The sequence below is a fragment of the Durio zibethinus genome, chromosome 16, assembly GCF_047325235.1.
Source record: "Durio zibethinus cultivar Kanyao isolate XHJ-2024 chromosome 16, ASM4732523v1, whole genome shotgun sequence".
Classification (NCBI taxonomy): Eukaryota; Viridiplantae; Streptophyta; class Magnoliopsida; order Malvales; family Malvaceae; genus Durio; species Durio zibethinus.
In genome coordinates this window covers 25,344,779-25,366,117 of record NC_143177.1, presented here as the reverse complement: position 1 = coordinate 25,366,117, position 21,339 = coordinate 25,344,779, and the positions used below count along the sequence as shown (strand labels likewise).

Genomic DNA, 21,339 nt, shown 5'->3' with positions numbered 1-21,339 from the left:
GTAATTCATAAACGTTAATATATGCTTTCGTTACTTCCACTTTATGATAATAAAACTACTCGATCTTGGTCCTGCTTGTTATACTTTTAATTGATGAACATAGATTTTAAAGTTTAATTTTGTTAATTCGTACAACCATTTTTAAAAATTAACATTTAATAAGTTTAAATTTTAAAATATTAACACTTATAAATCCTTCCCACATTCTCTAGTTCCAACTCTTTTTGTATTTAAAAAAAAAAATCAATAAAATCTTAGTGGATGCATTGACTTCTCACAATTAATTAGTTTAGACCACACATTAAGAATTGAGATCCACATGTTTGAGCTTTAAGAATAGATTATATAATTATGAAATCAGTAGCATACATTTTTCTAACTCAAAAATTATTAAGTGGAAAGTTATAGTCTTTTGGATTCGCCAAAGAAAACGAAAAATTAATAATCCTATGGTAATGTTATAAGAGACAGAGAAATATATATTATACTCTATATGAATGCATCTTCTGCAGTGGGTTTAGTTATTAATGAAGGGAATTTATTAGCAATGTATGATACTGTCTTAAGAATACATGACAGGAGACGACAAATCAAATACTGTGTGTTTTGCGTTATTGTCTTATTCCCTGGAAAACAGATTGATTTCGCTTTAAAGTTTTAAAGATTTTGGTACAGTAATAAGCAGGAAGATTGGAAACAGACATGGCTGAAATTTGAATTTAGTTTATAAAAAGAGATCAGTAGTGCAAATGCTTCCAAAAAAAAATAATTAATCCAACCTTTAATGCAGTCAAGTGCCAAGCACATTTCACAACATTGGATGCCAAATCTTTCTTGTAATCTCAGTGATCACTTTGAGTTCAAGGTTAATTTTTTCAGGTCTTCAAATAATTATTGACAACTTGGTTATTAATCATATGAAGAGCGGAAAGAAGGCTTGAGAAAATGCCAAACTAGGAAAAAAAAAAAATTTTACCAATTCGGAGCTATTGATTTACATGTGATTTCCAATGCTTGATTTCAGAGTTTTGGGCCCCTTTCATTTTTCCGCTCCTACAGCATCAAATCAAGCCTTAATTAATTATATAGATCATCATCTTGTCTACCCTACCAGCCCCGATACTATAATTATTGGTTTCTCTCTGTTGTTTATGATCATTAATATCAACATGACATGATTGGCGCTTTATCATATGATCTACCCTGCCTCAAATCTATTCATAGCACATTCTTTTGGTTTTTCAATCTGAAACCAGATTGCCATGCCTTCCTTCCACCAGGTGTATCACTTGGCCCATTGTTCACAGGTTTCCCTGTTTTGACTTTAAATTTGGACCACTTCTTGTTCTTCCATGCCATGCCATTGTCGGTGGTGTTTATTTGAGATTGTCCATATTTTACAGTATTGAAGGATTGGTATCTTGAATCATATTATTCTTTATGGAATATTAAACAAAATATTATAGCTAATAATAATAAATTTAGTTATATTAAACATTTGATTTTATTATTGACACATGATCCTCTTGCGAAGAGAATAAGACTTGAAAATTTCTTTTTCGAATGAATAAGGGTGCCCAGATTCAAGTTTTGGAGAATTCTCATCTGATGGTACTCTTAATTAGGCATAGGCACAGCACAGCAGCTCCACTTTGTTGCACTTTATGCTGGCCTTTTCCAAGGCACCCAATGCTCAATTCCCTAATAAACTTTATTCATGGGGCCCTTTTTTGCATCAATTTCAAAATTTTCTATCTACCCCAAAGTTTTGAGAATATAAATAGTATGAAATATAAATAAAAAAATGATGTTAGGCTTTTAGTTTTTGTTTGGTAGGAAAAATTTTTAAAAAAAATTACTAAATTTTATAATCACTTTTTTTTATTATTTTATGGTTTAATTAAAACATTTGAATTAACAAATTTCTATTTTTATTTTTTTAGCAAGCAAAGTTAGGAAAGCAAGGTCTTAGGACTTGTTCCTTTCAATGGGACCCCGGAAGTCCCATCAAAGGGTCGGGACCTTAACTGTTGCAACCCCAGCCTTTGCTCCCAATCTGACGGACATGTCATGCAAGCACTGTTTTATTTGGCCACGTGGGTTTTAACACTAACAGTCATGCTTCTCTTTGGTTATATTGCTTTCTTCAATTATTTGTTAAAAATGATAATTCCAAACTTGTCAAATTTTCTTGCAATTTGCTTATACAATAACAAAAACGCCAGCTGTGACCCGACAGGTTTGCTTTTAGATTCAGGTAAATAATTTGTTTCGTGAAATATTTATTAAGCGAAAAATCACTAAAGAAATGGAAAAAAAATCATATTAATAATTGAAACACCGATCTAAACATGCCATGAAAAGATATTAAAGAGTAAAAACATGGCATGAGGAAAATGAGCAAATAAGGTAGAGTGTGTCATTCAGAAAAATAATTGAAATTGTACGTGAGTAAAAAAAAAAAAAAAAACAAAAGTAGTTGTCTGAATTGCATGCAGTTAAGATGGGGTGTTTTGTCTCCTAAATTCTTCTACGTTCGAAACAAGGTAGCAAAGCTACTTTAGGCCTCCTATGGTTGGAATTCAAGTGGATCATAATTCATATATTATGACATGTTCATTTCTGTTTCTGTCCTCAGCAAGGTACGGCTCTAACTTCTCCTATCTTCCATCCATTGTCCAAACCCTTTTTTTTTTTTTTTTTTCATTCTCTGAATCATTGTCCAACCCAAAATCCAAAACCCAAAACACATAGCATGTGTTAGATTTACAATTGACGTTGAAAAGTCTCATAAGTTTTCATCACTAATATATCCAATAATAATAATAATAATTTGCAAATCAATGTCAAAAGATGGAAAGAGTGAATATTAAAAAGATGTTGAACGCACAATTTTACAAAGGGAGTCAATCTGAAATTTGCTCGCTTAAAGTCTTTGGGGAAAAAAAGCTGTAAAGAATGATTATTCTTTAAACCCCAATTTGAAGTTTTGACAATTAAGGATGAAATGTACCATGTTGTGAATTAATTGAAGTAGGGGTAATCTCGGCAATGCCCTGGAAAGCTTCACGGAAGCTGTCAAAGCAGTGGAACCGCACGCGGTTTAAAATTCCAAAGCGAAGAAACAAGTGTCGTCAGTAGTGGAAGAAAAAACATTTTCTAGTACCAGTAGTAAAACGCAACCTGTGCCACATGACGAACACCCGCACGTGCCTGTAACACAACGTCATCATATGTAAACAGCAAAATCTCCATTTTCACCACCCACCTCCTTTTTCTTTAACCATGGTTAAAACCCTGAACCATTAACCGCGATTTGTTGCTTCCCTGATCGCCTCCGTACATTCACCAGCATAAATACTCCCACCTAGCTCACTCATTTCTTGTTCCCTATCTCCCTCTTAACAATAACCAAGCAACAAGAAACCAAAGAACGAAAGGCCCAAAGCCCTCTTTTCTTTTTTATTCATTTTGCTTGTATCTCTCTGAGAAATTTAGCTCTGCGTACGGACTGGGTTTTTCTCAGAAACCCTAATTTTCAGGTCCCAGGCCTCATAAAGTCTGCACTGTTTCAAAATGAGTATTCAAAGCATTTTTCTGAATCCCCTTTAATGCCCCTCCATGTTTCATTTTATGTTATTAATCATTTATTTTCTGTTTTATCTTTTTTTCTGCTTTTTGCTTGCACACAATTTTTGACGCCCTGCCCCTGGCACACATATCCCTTGGAAGTTCAAACTCACTGTTCTTCCACTCCCTTCATCGTAGCTCTTTGACTCTTCTCTTCGGCTTCCTTACAGGTATCTGATTCGATCCTCTATATCTTCATCCATCGTCCTCTAGAAAGAAGTTCAAAGCTCATTGCTTTCATCCACTGTCTTCTAGAAAAAGTTCAAAGTTCATCGCTTTCATCCACCGTCTTTCTGTTATTTTATTCCAGTTCCTCCCTCTTTTTGACTTGTTCAAAGATTTTTATTTTTATCTTCTCTCTTACAAGAGAGAAACAAATGAGCAAATCAAGTTGAGAAGCATGAAATGTTCGAGTACAAAAGTATGACGGAGATTGAGTTCAGTTCAGAAACAAGGAATTCATCGAGTCCAAGTTCAATGAGTGGTGAAAGCCGTAGCAGCTTTAGTCGTCTCTCTTTTGAGCTCCCAACGTCTCGGTCGTCCCCAGAGAACCTTTCTCTCAAACCCCATCGATCTTCCGATTTCGCTTACTCCGCTATCCGCTCCGCCACCTTCGCCCGCAAAACCGGCCTCACGATCCGCGATTTCCGAATCCTCCGCCGCATCGGCTCCGGCGACATCGGAACTGTCTACCTCTGTCGGCTGGACAACGTGGATGAAAAATGCTATTACGCGATGAAGGTGGTGGATAAGGAAGCGTTGGCGATGAAGAACAAAGTGCAACGTGCTGAAATGGAGAAGAAGATCTTGAAGATGCTGGACCATCCGTTTTTGCCTACTTTGTACGCTGAGTTTGAAGCTTCTCATTTCTCTTGCATAGTTATGGAGTACTGTTCAGGAGGTGACTTGCATTCGCTTGGACATAAGCAACCTCAAAAACGGTTCTCTTTGAACTCTGCAAGGTTACTACATTTTTTTTTTTTTTTGGTTTTTTACTTCCATAGTTGACAGGTTTTTCAACTTGTACGTTACATAGATTTTACAGTGATATTTGTTGCATGCTTGAATATGGGTGTTTTGCGTTCTTCTGTTGTGCTGCAAACACATAGCCTGACTTGTTCTTATCTTTGTCTGCTTCATCTCTGCAAAGTCTACTTCAATAATAAACCTTATCTCTCTTATTCTTCTTTCTCCATTTGATATTATTTTTGGTTTTATTAATGGCGGACTTAGGATATAGGAGTGTCAATAATCACTTTCTGTTTCCCTTTTTTCTTCCTCGACAGCTTAGATTTTTCACTCAATTACATCTGACTTTAGCCGCAAATTTCCCTTATTTGATATTTTTCCATTATTAGAATTACGGAATCATCTTTTCTGGTTATTTTCTGGGTCCAATTCCTTGCCATGCAAGCAACCTTTAGATGGATGCTTTTTATCAAAATTTTCTACCCCTGCTCGTTGCTGAGAAATTTCGTAAACTTCTTCTCTTCCCTGTTTTGGTAAAAAGAAGAAATTTAAGCTATAATAATTTATATTATTATGTTATTTTTTCCAGGTTTTATGCAGCTGAGGTTCTGGTAGCTCTAGAGTACCTTCACATGCTAGGCATTATTTACAGAGACTTAAAACCGGAAAACGTTTTAGTAAGACCGGACGGTCATATCATGCTCTCAGATTTCGACCTTTCACTTTGCTCAGACGCGATCCCAACAGTTGAATCACCGTCATCCTCGCCGGATCCTACGTCTCCACAGAACCAGCCCCGCACTCATTCGCAGCCGACACGTCTCTCCTGCCTCTTTCGTAGGCTCTTCCGGTCGAAGAAGATCCAAACGCTAACACCCAGTAAGCTCTTCTTCGTAGCAGAGCCTGTCAGTGCCCGGTCGCGCTCCTTCGTTGGGACCCACGAGTACGTTTCTCCCGAGGTGGCGTCAGGTGGGTCCCATGGTAACGCCGTTGACTGGTGGGCCCTCGGGATCTTCATCTACGAGATGATCTACGGGTACACGCCTTTTGCGGCTCCATCAAACGAGCTTACGCTGCGCAACATTGTGAAAAGGCCACTCATTTTCCCAACCCACTCGCCTTCTTCTCTTCTTGGGCACCACGCGCGGGACCTCATATCCGGATTGTTAAACAAGGACCCCAAAAGTCGGTTGGGATCCAAACGCGGAGCTGCCGACGTGAAAACGCATCCTTTCTTTAAAGGACTCAATTTCGCGCTTATAAGGTCGCTTACGCCGCCGCAGATTCCGCAGTTAAGGCGGCAATCAGCGACGTCGCATTACCACCCGAAGAGCGAGCATCAATCGACCTCTATTGATTACTTCTGAGATGCTCAGCGGCGACGATTGCGCCACGTTCAGTCGGCTCTGCCAGATTTTATCACCGGCGGATGACAGACGTGTATATTCGAGCTGTCTTTTATTTTTTAAAAATTTTTTGGTCTGTTGACGGGTTTTTTAACTTTTGTTTAGGTTGACTATGTATGGGAGATTTGCATACCTAATTACGTAAATAGATAATGGGAAAATATTAAAAAAAAAAGGAAAATAAAGGAATGGATTATCATTTATGGGTTGATGAGGAATTTATTTGTTTATTTATGCAAAGCCTAAGCATCCGCTTATTATTTATTTGTTTAGGACGACATTGGACCGTAGAGAAAGGGATTGAAGGCTCATGGTAGCAGCAGCAATAATAAATTTAAATAGATAACCAATTAATCATCAATGCAAGTACCTAGGTTATTATTGCTTGCTATAATGAGCCGTTTGATAGACTATATATAATTGATATGTCATTTTGCTCTATTAAGAAGGGATTCCCTTTTGGTAATGTAAATTTGACTTACTTTTATATTGTTCATATTTTTTATATAATTTGTATTTTGTTAAATTAATTATTGAATTTAGTCTTTAATAAAATAGATCGTGTATCCCAAATTTTGAGTTAATTAATAATATTATTAATATATAAAATATTATTATTCTCGATCATAACAAGAGACTAAAGTCATTGCAATTCAAAGCAAAAGGCAAAATTTATTGAAGTGGATGTTAAGGTAATTTGTTGGTGAAATTCAACCAATCTTTTCCTTAATCTTCTTCTCTTATAATATTTTACTAGAAAGTATAAGCCAAGGATGGTATTGGTCATTGCTCCAAACAGAAAAACACTAACTATAAAATTATTAAGATAATCTCAACCTTAATGTCCAAACAAGACTTCCACCAAAAATGGGAAGAATTTCCAATGACAAAGACAGTTTAAGATGTTAATTATTACTTTAGCTTTAATACAAAGAAAATATTAACAATGCTTAATGTTAATGATTAAGATAATATTTAAGAAAAATATATAATTTTTATATTGTTTGTTAAAATTTTTAATAAAAATAGTGTATCAAATGCAAAAGTTTTTTTTTTTAAATCCTATTGGCAAATATCTATAAAAACAGGATTATATAACATTTAGAATTGTTTAAGATGCAGTATAGAATTCATATTTATAAAGTGATGTATCATTGTATAATTATTTGTTATGATTGAAGAATTTTAATATTGTAATAAAAATATTATAGATAAAATGCTTTTCTTATAAACACTATTTAAAATTAGTTAAATATTATTTAAGAGATCAATTAACCCTTAGATAAATTGAAATGTTATTGGAGTTGATACTTAGAGATTATCAGTTTAAAAAATTTATGTACATAATATATTTTTCAATCAAATAACAAAGTAAAAAGATTTAAAGATAAATTAGAAACTTAAAAAAAAATGATTTAGGAGAAATTTTTATATTTAATGAACTACTTTCACAAAATCTAATAAGAGACAAAATATTAATTGCAAATTTATTTTTTAATACAATGTTAATTAATGATATTGAAGTCAATTAACAATTAATTTTTATTTAAATAATAATTTAAATAATATTCATAAACAAGGGTTAATCCAACCTTTAAACTTTATTTAATAAAAATTTGAAAAGAGATAAAAGTAAAAAAAAATTGTTAATTTAGTTGTTAAAATTCATAATAAATTTTTTTATTTTGTAACTTTATCGTTAGATTAACAAAGTTTTATTATTATTATTATTCTAAGGAAGCAAAGTCTTAATATAATGATTTCCAAATTACAAGATGGGCTTAGTGAATCATTTTGGGTTTCTACGACCTAAGATTTTTGTTATTATTAGGGCAGTGGAGTAGGTTGATTTATGGTCATAAAGTGAGTTAATAATCCTCCAAAAATTCTGTACCTTTTGACAAAAACAAAGACTTTGAATTTTTCTACTTTATATATATATATATACATACTTTGGTGTCTTCGGGGTTCGGAATGAAGTTGAGCATTTTGACCGTCGCTTGCCTCTAATTGCGTCATGCATGACCCGGTTTTTTGTTAGCAATGTTATCAATAAAGTTCAATTATTACGTTGTTATTATTATTATTATTATTTCTTTAATTTGTCCCTGTAAATTAAAAAATTTATAAATATATAAAGGATTTTAAAAACCAATGTTATTATTTAATAAATATTTTCAATCAACCATTGCAATTCTTAGATAATTTGATGAATTTCGGAGTGAAATTACGGGATGAAGAGAAGGAATGATAAGGTTTTAATTTGATGCAAATTTTGATGAAATTTTTTTTATATAATTTATTTTTGAATTAATATTTAATATATTATTAATGTATAAATTTTATATATAATCATTGAATCAAATTATATTATCTTATTAATAAATAAATATCAATATTTTTAAAAAATATATAAATAATTAATATTTTAAAAAATTTTATTTATTAATAAGATAATATTATTTGATTTATTTTATTAATAAAATAATATTATTTGATTTATCGATAAATATAAAATTTATATATTAAACATAAATTATTTATTTATTTAATATAAAAAAATGAGTACTATAATTAATTAACAATTACACGTTTCAAATCTCATGCTTGCGTATAAAAACTACACTTACTATTAAATTATTAATTAGTTTTTCTTTTTTTATTCCGTAATATTATATTTTATGTTGGAAACTTGAAAAGATAGGCCCACATCAGAAGGGGCCCACTCTAATATTTTCAGGAAGGGACCCACAGAATGTGCGCCGCGTAGAAAAACATCAAAAAGTGGCAAGCAAGGAATCCAGTGGGACCAAAACCAATTACTAGGATTTAGGAAGACCAATTCATCAACGGCTGGTATTTTCTTTCCAGTCTTCCCCCTTTATCAATTTTTCTTTTTTTTTTTAATATTCAGTTCTGATTAGGGTTTAATAAATCATTGGATACTAATAATTTTTATTGAAACCTAAAGCCAAAAGGCCGTGTAAAGGGAAAGTAGTTTTTGCATAGCCGCCGAGCGTATAGAAAAAGGATCACAAACATTCTGTTCCCACGCGCTCTTTACGCCGTTTATGTCACATTTCCCTCAAATTTTTTTAATATTGTTTGTGTTTAAATCTAACTATTATTTTTTAAAAATGTGTAAAATGTAAAAATAAAAAAAATTATAGAGGTTACAATTTAAATTTAAAATCGATTATTTATTTTCATTGATATTTACAGTAGATATTTATTAATAATAATTTGATATATTATTTATAAATGATTAAACACTCAACTAAAATTAAAAATTAATATTTTACTAAAGATCATATTATTATGTAACGAAATTGGAAAGTTTTTTTTTTTTTAAGAAATTTCAGTTGTTTTAACTTATCAGAGTATAGGATATAATTATAGGCGCTTGATTTATTTAATTGTGGGGAAACTGTTAACATATAATAATATTAGGTGGGGGGAACGGTGGACAATGGACAACACATGAGGCTGTCCATGTGACCTTCTGCCAACCTGGCAGCTCTACCGTCTGGCTTCAAAGCCATGTCTCCGCTCTAACACAATGACACCAAACAGCTGTCCCCAGCCCAATCATATCCCCCCACGTGGCATCCCCATGCCTGCCACATGGCTTTTTTTCCATCAGGTTAATTATATATGCTTGGCAATTGGTCGCTTGTCTTACAGAAAAAGGATGAAAGAGAAGCAAATGAAAAGGACGGTGCATGAAGGAAGAAGAAGAAGAAGAAGAAGAAGAAGAAGGAAATGTGTGGTAGGGTACCACTGTTTGTTTTATTGATATATATATATATTTATAGTTGTGGGTTTTGTTTAGTTGTTTTTCCTCCATTGGTAACGGTGATGTAAACATTGTAGCTAGGTATAACAATTAATTATCAAAGTGAGATAACAAACTAAATAATAAAAATTTTAATTGATGAGCAAGTCTTAAGAGAGATTTGGGAATGAATTTATATGATAGATATATTTGGAAGGGAAGGGAACCAACTAAGATGATCCTCTAATTAAATGGTTTTATTTTATGTTATTTAAATGTTAAGAGACAAAATGAGAGCTTTTTCCGACAGATGCTTGTCCCACTGACCTGTAATATTTAGAGAAAAAAATTTTGTTGGGTTGAGAGCGGATCGATAAGAGAGAAAGAGAGAGAGAGAAGATTGATTCTACAATGGGAAAGGGCCAGCTGAGTGCGGTTGTGCAAAACTAAATTCCAGCTAATTCGCCCAATCGATGTGAAAATTTTAAACTTTGTCACCAACCTTCGATTCAACTCTTCACTGAAAGGACTTAATGCTCCAAGAACGGCACCAATGATTCATTCATTAATCAAATACAATAGTTAAAGAATTCAAGGATCAAATGCTAGCTTGCTATCTACATGTATATAATTTTATAAGCAAATGCTAACTGTATGGCATCGTCACTGACTTGTTTCCCTCTCCAACCCCCTATAATCTTATATCAACATTGCCGCAGTGTCAGATGTGAAGGAATCAAAAGCACAAAGTGGCAAATGGGTTGAGAGTGTCAGATTGGATAGCCAAGTGAACGGAGCTTTGATAGATTGGCCATCACCCCCAAATCTTCTATTCATTTAGTTTTTTTTTTTATTTTTTATTTTTTATTATTGATGCTCCCTCCCTCTGCCTAACGTGTCAGTTGAAACAGCTAGTATCCACCCTAGTGGCTGCTAAGACTCTGATAGAAACGGCGTCGCACGCAACTCTATCTCTCACACATTGATTAATTAATTAATTAATACTTATAATTATTATGCACTAGTAGTAGTAATTGCAATTGCTGACATTTTAGTATTATTCCACTATGTTTTACAAGTATCGCAAAAAAAAAAAAAAAAAAAAGTTGCAATGGGATGAGTAGGAGAGAGAGCAAAGAAAACAAGAAAATTGGTCACGTGAGTTGAACATGCAACGTAACTTGTGCCTAGTGAGACTATGGAGGCCTAGTCTTACGTGGCCTATGGTTCTTAGAATATTGGATCAGTCATTATTTACTCCCATAATAATAAAATGCAAAAGAAATGCAGGCAGGCTTCCCCTGCCTCACGCTGCTGCGTACACCCCATGTCATGTCGTGTCAGCTTCTTCCTTTACGTGCGCTCGTTTATCACTCTTACTACTCTTATTTATCTAATTCAGAAATTATAAGTGCTCAATAAATCGTATATTTACATCAGCAAACTTTCATACACAAATAGTAATAACTAAAAAGGAGTAGTACTAACTGGAGAACAATATTTTAAATGAAGCGTCAAATATTTTCACGAGCTGGGTGAATCCCAGCTGTCATTGAACGTTTCTGAGACGAGAGAGAGAGAGAGAGAGACTCAGTTGAAATCTTATTAGTGAATATTCCCCCTCCAACCCCCAAAGTTTGGGTTTAAAATGACCTTCAAGATTCAAGTTTTAATGCCAATCATCTGGGTTAAGCCCAAGTACCCAACTCATGAAAGTTCAGGGCCAAACCAACAAGCCTAATGGCAAATACTTGTAATAATTAAATGTATAGAATACTACATGCCCCAATGTGTGAGAATATGCACTTTTATTCAAGAAAACAGACAAAGCTCAAAAGGAATGTTTCTTCCTCATGCTAGATAAAATATGAAACGAGCAAATTAGACGAACCACATAAACTTGGGCTATTAAGCAACTAGAGACAATCATAAACTTGCAGCACATGATTCTAAAAGATATATTAGCTGCTATTTATAGAGAGATGAGTATACCGAACAAAAGGTATAACAAAGGTCCCTCCAACAAAGATAGCTGTTTTCTTGAGGAATCATGAACGTATGAAGCCTCTCAAACAGTTGGTAACAGACAAATCAGTAGAAGTCAACCTTCCAAAAAAAAAAAAAGGACGAGAGATTTGATGCTCGTGAGCATCCTGTTGAGCCAGCAATAGCATCACTGAATTTGCAGCTCCATCTTATCCTCATCCTATTAACCTACAGCAACAGAGCAAAATGGTTTTAATTAGACAGACTGGCAATATGAATGCAATGCATTTTGGTTTAAAAGAACTTTTCACAATGTTTACTTCAGTGGGCCGGTGAAACTGCTGCAAGATTCTTTTGACACCAAAAACAGGAGAAAATAAGTACATGGTATGATCACCCCCTTAATTATAAAAAATAATCTTTCCATAGAAAGAAAAAAGAATAAAACTACAGAAGTGGAATACCACCACATAAGATGCACAAAAATATTAAGGATAAGGTAGTCCGTTTATATAACCTGGTTTTCTAGTCTGGATGGAGTAGTCTCTACTTCATAACCGTTAGCCAAAAAACAAGTATTCATCATCATAATAGATAAGTCACCGGCCGCTGCGAATTCCAGGTAATCATAACTAGACATCATGTCAATGGCAGAAATTCCAGATGGGTAATCTTCATCTGATGACCCAGTGTCATGAACTTCTGCATCAAACTCATAATCATGAGTTGAATCATAAGGACGCCGCAAATATTTTATGTGTTCAACACATCTTTTCTCCAAGTTCCCTCCCAGAAAAACATTGAAACACTGATGCATGTCAAGGGATTCAAGGTGAGGACAACCGTCGAGAATGGCCAACAAGCCATCATTTGTTAGCCTGTTTCCGAAAAGCTGGAGGTGGCATAATCCGGGCATAGTTAGTGCAATAGCTAGCGCCTCTTCATCAGAACCTGAGCGGAATCTTCTGCATCCCTGCATATTGAATTTGAATGATTTCAGAAGAGGGCAACAGCGCCCAATAATTTCCAGAGCATCTTTCGAAATGAGCAGTATGAAATTTCAAGCTCTTCTAGAAATGGAAGTTCAGCAGCTGCTTCGCTTAATCCTTCATCTGAAATTCTATAGCACTATATAAGTTGAAGACACTTAAGATAACTAGACCTGTGGCAGGCATCATTTGAAGAGTTAAAATATGGGCAATTAGAGTTAGCAGTTGTAAACACCTGAATAACCATTTTAATATCGTAATATAGTGAAAATAAGTTGTGAAAATAAGTTATCTTTGAACTTAAAAATGTAAACAAACAACCATCTTTTTAATAAATGTTCATGCTGCAACATCATTTTGAAATCATTTGGGTAATTAATTGCACTTGAAGCAATGAAAGCAAAACACCAAGTTATGAACAAACATGAACATCTATGGGTATTGCTGAAACTTCAAATATTCAAGTGCATCAGCTTAACAGGTTGTCCTGGAATCGGCCAAAAATAAGCTGCAGTAACAGCCTGAATAGGTCTCATTGCAAACAGAAAGGCCTATCATTTGATCGTAATCAAAATTTTAATTAAAAAATATATGATTGAAATTTTATAATATATAAAAAGCAAAAATAAGTTCAATAAAGCTCCAACATTACTACCTTTACAAACAAAATGCAATCAAAATCCTAAAATGTTAAAGCAAGAAACCCTAAATCCATAAAATGCCCAAAAAATTGTCTTTTAATTAACCGAACATAGCAAATTAGAAACACTCCAATTAAAAAAAAAATCAAAATTGATAATTGATAAGTAGCGTAACTTGAAAAACATTCTGAGGTTATAAAATTGTAAAGCAAAAAACAATGAAAATTGACCTCTCAGCGATATGAATTAGAAGCTCATCGGTACCAAAATATTCGACATTGATATCAAGTAATTGGCCAGAGCTGAGATCGACAGCGTGGACGCACATTTTCTCGAGGTCATAGTCCATATCCCATACCTCACCCAAATTGCGCATATCAATAGATCTCCACAAAGGGTCTTTGCAGATCTTTCACCACTGAGAGCACACGATCTCAAATGCTCCCAGCCGAGAGAGAATCGAAGCCGTCACGTCCAAGGGCAGTTCCAGCCAATTACGGGTTTCAGGTTCGGTGGCCATCGTTCATTTGAAGGATTATGGGGGAGTTTTTTTTTTTTTTTTTTAATTTTTTTAATATCGGTTAAAAACTTAAAATATAAAAAATAGTGAGCATTTCGGTTTTTGATATGTTGGGTCGGTTCGTGGATATTATCCATTCCATGTTTTTCGGATCCTTTGAAAGAATACAAGGAAAAGAAAAAGATTTAATGAAGCAGACAAATTACTAACAGAAACTTTCAGATCTTCACGTTTTAAAAATGCTAAAAAAAGAAGATGTTTTACAAGGACTAAAATTTGAAACTATATATTTTTATTAACATAAAATCATTATTAACAATATATATTTTTTTATGATTATTAGTATTAAAGAAACATTAAACCTGATAGACAAACATAAAGCTAAACCTTGGAAAGGAAACCATATAAGAATATCAGACTGATATGCTAAACTTGTCCTGAAACTAGACAATCAAAATTCTCCTACAAATAGGTACCTAAACAGGGATGCATAAGCATTAGAAATTAGCTTCAACAACACTGCTGCTCACCAAAAATACCGCTGGAGTAGAGTGCTCTGCTTCAACCACACTTGTTAATTTCAACAAAAGGTTCCGAGTTTCAGAAATGTCACCCCTTAGACCATCCATCCAAAACTCCTTAACATCAACTTGTTCTCAAGATCCTTCATCTTATCAGTCATTACTGGCTATATAGGGCATGTATTATAATCGGAATCAACACCGAAATCATCACAATCGCAGTTCAAAGAAAAATAATCATGGTTAGAAAATATATAATCATTAATTCCTGCTATGAATTGATGATAGTCATAAGTTGAATCATTGACGAGCCTCAAATTTTTAATCTGTTCAGCACATATTTTCCCCATATCTGCATCTAGATTGATATGTAAACACTAGCGAAAGTCAAAAGGATTCCAGGTAAAGCACCCGACAAGCCTTGATTTGTCAGCTTATTTTCAACTAGTTAGAGGTGGCATAATCCATGCATGTTTTATGCAATAGCTGTTGCGTCCTCGTCATTCTGATAAGAGGGGTCTCTGATTCTCTCTTGATTACATTTGAATGTTGGTGGACATGCTTGTTTGGGATTTTTCTCGGGAAAGAGCTGGGAATTTTAATCATCCTCGATTGAATGCCAGTCATTGCATTTTAAATGTGAATCACATCTGAAAACTGGGCTTGGGCCATGAAAAGCTCTCTGTTTCCCCTCATGGATTATACCGCTGTTTTATTTTTTAAGGTTTACACTCTACTTGCAGTTTTATTTGAATTACTCATTATACCATTTGCATTGCATTTCAATTACATACGACTTTTACCTATTTCTATTGATGAAACAGCTTTCAAATAAAAAACATAGTCGACGAATAAGTTTTGCATCACATGATACCTCAACAATCATTATAAATTAATTAAGCAGAGCCGTAAACAAGTCACGATCAAAATTCTAAAACAAAGTAAATAGCCCCAAAAAGAAATAAGTAAACAACAAAATCTATTGAACTCCTACAGACTGAAAAATCAACGTGCCTTGCTGCTTCAGCTTCACTCTTCAAACGATACGACTTCTTCCGACACATCCAAGAGTTCCTCTACTTCAACTTCTTTGGCCTCATATTCCTCTTCTTCATCATCACTAGCTTCTCCATCCCTCAACTTCAGCCTCTCCATTTTTTCCTCGTCATGTGCCCGCCTCCATTCACTAACCCACTTGTCCCATTCCTCTTTCAACATCCTTCTCTTCTCACGATCTTGCTCACTCAAAAGCATCGATACATCCTGATCCTCTGCCTCGTACTTCTTACTATACTTCTTTAAGTTCCTTGCAATCTCTTCCTCCTTCTCAGGAGTCAACAAGGATGGTGGCCTCGGGCGCCACAGGAACTGCAATACAAGAAAACAAATACCAAATAGAACATCAACTGGGCCTAGGCACAAACACTTGTAATAAACAATCTAACTGCAAGAAATCATGTATGCTTATATTAGGTAGAATAATTCTTTTACCTGGAAGAAATGATCCTTCGGTATCCGGTAAAGTAGCTTGCCATTAAAGGACCATATATTGAAACCATTTTCCATTTCATGAACTGAAGTCACTGAAGTTGCAACATACCTTACATATACAGAGAGGGCACTTGTTAGAATAAAAATTTAAGCGATGTACCTTTTTTGCAAAAAAAAGTAGGCAATTTCAATTCCTTTTAATATTAGAGCATCTTAGTTCAGTTAAAAACAAAACCAAAGATCATAAATAAGTAAATCCAATTTAGATGTCATCAAATTGTTACTGGCTTACCTTCCAGTGGGATCCCACTCAATATCTGTTGCCATAAAATGTTCAGCAGTTGCCATAGCTTCAAGCTCATCAACATTGAAGAATTCCAACTGACCATTGAAACCCTTCAATCCAGCAAGTACTATGAAACGGCCACCAGGTGACCAGAATAGAGCATTTGCTTGCTTGCCTTTTATAGTAGTGAGCTTTGAAACTCGGCCCATATTGTGAGTACTTCGCATTGAGTAAAAGCTAACATCAGGCCTTGGATTATCCCCATGTATAACAGCAAACCTATGACCCTTGGGCTCCCAAGCAAAAGCAATTATCTTGTCATTTTTATTATCAAGCTCCAAAACCTCAATTGGTATGTCCCTTTCTTTGATGCGGAAGAGCTCAAAACCTGTGTATGTGCTTTTCTTTGTTTTTGTATAGCGATCAGCCTTGACAGCAAGATATTCACCATTGCTTTGCCAGTACATTTTGCAATCACTAACGCTGAAAAGATTCTTTTGTCTCAACTCCTCTTTACCGGGTATTTGTACTAGACTCACCTGAGAAATACATGCAAATGGCATATTAGTTAAAATCTAAACTCAAAAAATAATGGAGTCTCTCAAATGGAGCACAAGTGCTTACCCTAGCAGGTTGGTTTCCACCTCCAAGCTCAGGAACAAAAAGTGCAAGAATGGGATCTGTTGGTGACCAACTGAAGTCCACAACATTTTCAACCTTCAAAGATTTCTTGTCAATAAGGCTGAAGGTCTCTGTTTCATAAACAGATATCATATTCTTCCCAAGCTTGGCAAAATACTTGTCCTCTTTTCCACCTCCCCATCTGGAACATGAAAATTGTAGTTCATTAGACATAGGGATGCTCACCAAAATAAGATGAAAGGAGAGGCTCAAAAAAATATAAAACAAATGATTTGATTAAGGATGATGAGAAGAAAAAACCACCTGAATACAGGCCAAGAAACTCCAGCAACGCCACCAGCTCCTCCAATTGCAAATTCATCTGCACTTCCCTTAAAATCTCTCATCACTTTCCCAGTTCTAATGTCAAAAATGTTTATCACAACCCTCTAAATACATTAAGGTTATATCAGAAGTGGCATTGGAATAAGAGAATAAAAATTATATAACAAGTGATTGGTTCAAAAACCTCACATTTGCATCACGAGGATTGCTTGGTTGGTGGCTGCTGTAGGTCACCAAAAATTTCTCACCAGGAGAAAAATCAATAAAATTAACCTGCATCAATATCATTACAGGTTAAAGATGAGAAAAAGCAGAGGTAAGAGGATATGTTAACCAAAATCCTAATTCTAACCTGAAGATGGGCATAACGCATTAAACGATTAAAGGTATTAGCACCTCCCCAAACTGCAGCTCCTTGCCTGTGAACTGTTGCCAAGTATGTTCCCAGGGGAGACCATTGCACAAAACTTTCGGTCCAGTACTGTAAACAAAAGCAGTTATAATCAATTATAATGCATTAACAATTGGATAATGAAAATGAAAACCGGCTTACTTACGCAACAAAAGCAATGACTTAAAGTAAATCAACCAATATTACTCTGTCTAGAGACACATACTTGGATCACTAACCACCATGCATAGAACACACACAGACACACTGAGAGAAAAAGAGTTTCATGAACTGCAAGCCACAGTATGTGATACAAGGGCAAGCTACTTACAGCGCGCTTGTAAACAAGCTCAGTTTTAGACTGCCTTGCGTCATTCCATAGAACCTCGGTATCATTGCCAGCACGAATTACAAATTGATCTCGTGCCTTTTCATCAGTAAGCCACTTTTGAAGATTTTCCTGTAATGACAACAAAGTATTCAAGTAATGAATATGTAAATATCTAGCACTAGGAGACATAGAGAGAACACAGGTTTTTATGTATGAAAAGAATAACTTGAGATTATCTGTGATATATGATGCTTAAATAGTATTTAGAAACACACGTCAAATAGCAATAAAATCTACATAATGCAATTTAAAGAAGAAACTACAGTTCACTAAAATCTTAATGCAAGTGCACTGCTATGCTAATATTTCAAATATTCAGCTCTAATCCTGGCCTCAATCAAATCAAAAACATCTTTTACATATTCTAAATGCTTACATAACGTATAAAACCATTGATACAAACTTCATTGTCACTCATGGAGATGCATTATAAGCAGCTTACTATCAATGTTTGAACCAACACATAGTATATATGAGAACAACAGCAATCAACAAATTTACTCCCTATGTTTGTATATAGGATACAGACATCGAAAGGAAAACAGAAATCAATGCATTCGCAACCAAAACAATGGAGATAAAAAAGTTGTAATAATCTTACCCCTGATGTGTAGGCTATAATCTCAGGAGGAGCCCATTCATCCGGAACTCTCATGTACTTGTCAAAATCATCAAACATATTAACAGCAAAAATATGTGCTCTATCCAACTTGTACCCATTAGTCTTCTCCTTAGAAAGCTCAGCTTCCTAACATATCCCATCAAAAGAAACACTTCAGATTCTGAAAGCTAAAGCCATCAGACCAAAATAGTTAAAATTCAAAGGCCATAAGCATCGAACCTGAGGAGTATTATACTCTATAAAACAGTAACCTAGGGTTTTCTTAGTCTCAGGATCTATGGGCATCCAAAGGCCATCCTCCTTAATCACCCCAATCTGACTATAGATTTTTCGAATCACACCTTCGAGTTTCTCAAACTTCTCACGAGGAACAACCGGGAGATTATCGACGACGAGAACGTTTCCAAACCCCGAATCAAACTCCAATTGATCATCATGATAAACATCCTCATCGTCGCTATCCACAAGCGAAAATTATAAGAAAAAAAAATTCGGTATAATATATTTAGAAATAAAACTAGGTTTAGTACCTGATGATGCCATAGTCTTCGCCGGAAGGAAGTTGGATGGAATTGAAATCGATATTCATATCGATGCCCATGTGAGCCGCCGTCGCCTCTATCTCGTTCATTAGTATCACCTCGGCCGCCATGGTTAGCTGATTCTTGATCTGTTTTTCGCTTTTCGATGAGAGATAATATAGCGCTGTTCAATGAAATTTGTATGATCTATTTTGGCTTTTTGAATCTGGATAAACTGGAACTAGAGGCAGTGTTATTTGTTGGTTTTATTAGGGTTTTGAGGCGGTGGCGATTTCTATCTCGGTTAGGTCTGTTGCTTCGTTTAAGACATAAACGCCCTTCCTAATTTTATACCCAATTTTTTTTTTGGCCAAATAATTTTACACCATTTCAGTTACACTTTTATCAAAAAAAAATGCAAAATGCCTAAAAAAAAGTTTTTTAACAAAAATTTAATAATTATTTAAATCAACCAATCAATTTAGTTTTAAATTTTTTATTTTTAATCAGTTGAGTCTTTAAATATTTATTTTTATTTAATTGAATCTTAAACATTTTTTTTTATGTTAACAGAGCTTTTGATTAGATAAAATTAATGTTAATAGTTAATAGACGAAAATAGAGTCTTAACTCTCAATATAGAATTTTAATGATGATATTCATTTAATATGTAATTAATTTTTTATTTTATAATATAATTATAATTAATATATAATGTTAGTATGATTGTAGCTCATGATTGAGTACAAAATTTAAGTGAATTTTATTAAAAACTAATAGGTAAAACGTCTTTTTTAAAAAAAAGAAAGAAAGTAAAGATACAAAACTGACGCTTTGGTTGGAATAATTGCCCAAGAAATTAAAATAGAAAATCATAGAAAAATGACATCTATGATCTAACCAGTGAAAAAAGAGTGAAATCTAAGTAACAGTTCCAGGCTTCCCCAGCTCAGCATTTGCATAATGCATAACTTTATCCAAATGAAAAAACCCCAATGGGGCAATGCCAAGTCTTCAACGACTATATAAGCGTATCCATTTCTGGCTTTCTAAAGCCACAGGTTGCTCATGTGGCTCAAGTCTCAGCAAGTTTTATGGACCCTTTTAAACCCAAAGTAATGAACTAAACTTTATCAAACTAGAAAGAGAGGGATCGATCACAGAACCATTGAGCTGCTTCTGTTTATCATTTGAGATCAGCAAATGTCAGCTACTGCAATGACTGCTCTCCCTCAGTTCAGTGGGCTAAGACCCAAAATTTCTGCAGTCCAGTTAAGAGCCTGGTTAGTGATCCTTGAACTTGATTCTGGTTTCTGGTTTTGTAGGTTTAGTATAAATTGCTCAGGTCATAAATCTTCCAAGTTTATTCGGTAACTGCAGGCAGCAATTCAACCAATGAGGCGCAAGGCAAAGGGTGCTCTAGGTGCTTGCTGTGATTTCATTGGATCTCCCACAAATCTGGTCAGGATTTCATTCACGTTGCCATATTTTCCTTTTTCATCTACCTATATTTTACTAAATTCAACACCATATATTTATTATGAAGCTTGAACTTCAGCATAAAAACAACTATGATTTAAGTACCAAACAGGACAAAAAAAAAAAAAAACCAACTAAAGTAGATATTTGAAAGAATATACTAATTTGATCAGTTGTCACAAATTAATATTTGTTCCAAATGACATCCAATTCTGCAACATTTTATTTCTGATGACAATCAGTATTCACTAGTTATTTTTAATGCTTTTGTAGCTTTCAAAAAGATTGTTTAGATTTGTTTTTTTTTTTTTTTGTGAGGGTGACTAATAATATTAATTGGAGGTATCGGACATGCAGATAATGGTGACAACAACAAGCTTGATGCTCTTTGCTGGGAGATTTGGGTTGGCTCCATCAGCAAACAGGAAGGCCACTGCCGGACTGAAGCTCCTAGTAAGGGACTCTGGCTTGCAGACTGGAGACCCAACTGGTTTTACTCTTGCAGACACTTTGGCTTGTGGCGTTGTTGGCCACATTATTGGTGTTGGGGTTGTTCTTGGCCTTAAGAACATCGGTGCTCTGTAAAAAAAAAAAAAGGCATTTTGTGTTGATGCTCCTCTACCATTCCTGTATGTTTGCACCAAAAATGCATTGTTGTACCAAATAATTGGGGTTTCTTATTGGTCTAAGTTGTAACCATTTTTATCGCCTTTATCCGTCCCAAGAACATTATGAGAAGCCCTAGATAAGCGACT

At 34.5% G+C, this 21,339-nt stretch overlaps 3 protein-coding genes and 1 pseudogene across 5 annotated transcripts; 2 read left to right on the top strand and 2 right to left on the bottom strand.

The window, feature by feature from the left end:
* The first annotated feature begins 3,385 nt into the window (after nt 1-3,385).
* Nucleotides 3,386-6,212, top strand: LOC111298223 (protein kinase PINOID-like). 2 transcript variants are annotated; one of them, XM_022893005.2, is made up of 3 exons: nt 3,406-3,542; nt 3,801-4,592; nt 5,189-6,212. In XM_022893005.2, the coding sequence occupies exons 2-3, from the start codon at nt 4,036-4,038 to the stop codon at nt 5,964-5,966; spliced, it is 1,335 nt and encodes a 444-aa protein (XP_022748740.2). In that variant the 5' UTR covers nt 3,406-3,542; nt 3,801-4,035; the 3' UTR covers nt 5,967-6,212. The 2 variants fall into 2 exon arrangements, with proteins under 2 accessions (XP_022748738.2, XP_022748740.2); XM_022893003.2 differs by having other exon boundaries at nt 3,386-4,592.
* Nucleotides 6,213-11,661: 5,449 nt separating this feature from the next.
* On the bottom strand, nt 11,662-13,996 carry LOC111298222 (F-box protein SKIP19-like; annotated as a pseudogene). Its single transcript, XR_016328846.1, has 3 exons — nt 13,627-13,996; nt 12,284-12,928; nt 11,662-11,994 (listed from the first exon to the last, which is right to left on the bottom strand). The product of XR_016328846.1 is annotated as an F-box protein SKIP19-like (transcript).
* Nucleotides 13,997-15,308: 1,312 nt separating this feature from the next.
* Nucleotides 15,309-19,425, bottom strand: LOC111298221 (eukaryotic translation initiation factor 3 subunit B-like). The gene is made up of 11 exons (XM_022893000.2): nt 19,115-19,425; nt 18,804-19,041; nt 18,564-18,710; nt 17,903-18,031; nt 17,533-17,661; nt 17,370-17,453; nt 17,160-17,284; nt 16,839-17,037; nt 16,221-16,753; nt 15,929-16,037; nt 15,309-15,805 (listed from the first exon to the last, which is right to left on the bottom strand). Exons 1-11 carry the CDS (start codon nt 19,234-19,236, stop codon nt 15,467-15,469), a joined length of 2,154 nt encoding a protein of 717 aa, XP_022748735.1. The 5' UTR covers nt 19,237-19,425; the 3' UTR covers nt 15,309-15,466.
* A 756-nt stretch (nt 19,426-20,181) lies between these two features.
* Nucleotides 20,182-21,273, top strand: LOC111298787 (photosystem I reaction center subunit psaK, chloroplastic-like). The gene is made up of 3 exons (XM_022893516.2): nt 20,182-20,392; nt 20,486-20,566; nt 20,942-21,273. Exons 1-3 carry the CDS (start codon nt 20,309-20,311, stop codon nt 21,167-21,169), a joined length of 393 nt encoding a protein of 130 aa, XP_022749251.2. The 5' UTR covers nt 20,182-20,308; the 3' UTR covers nt 21,170-21,273.
* The last annotated feature ends 66 nt before the right edge of the window (nt 21,274-21,339 follow it).

Coding starts and splice junctions, on each gene's coding strand:
- LOC111298223 (XM_022893003.2), top strand. CDS start 4,036: ATGTTCGAGTACAAAAGTATGACGGAGATTGAGTTCAGTTCAGAAACA. Junction 4,593..5,188: donor TTCTCTTTGAACTCTGCAAG/GTTACTACATTT, acceptor TATTTTTTCCAG/GTTTTATGCAGCTGAGGTTC.
- LOC111298221 (XM_022893000.2), bottom strand. CDS start 19,236: ATGGCGGCCGAGGTGATACTAATGAACGAGATAGAGGCGACGGCGGCT. Junction 18,032..18,563: donor TTATAGCCTACACATCAGGG/GTAAGATTATTA, acceptor TTGTCATTACAG/GAAAATCTTCAAAAGTGGCT. Junction 15,806..15,928: donor CGAAGGATCATTTCTTCCAG/GTAAAAGAATTA, acceptor CTTGTATTGCAG/TTCCTGTGGCGCCCGAGGCC.
- LOC111298787 (XM_022893516.2), top strand. CDS start 20,309: ATGTCAGCTACTGCAATGACTGCTCTCCCTCAGTTCAGTGGGCTAAGA. Junction 20,393..20,485: donor TCCAGTTAAGAGCCTGGTTA/GTGATCCTTGAA, acceptor CGGTAACTGCAG/GCAGCAATTCAACCAATGAG. Junction 20,567..20,941: donor TTGGATCTCCCACAAATCTG/GTCAGGATTTCA, acceptor TCGGACATGCAG/ATAATGGTGACAACAACAAG.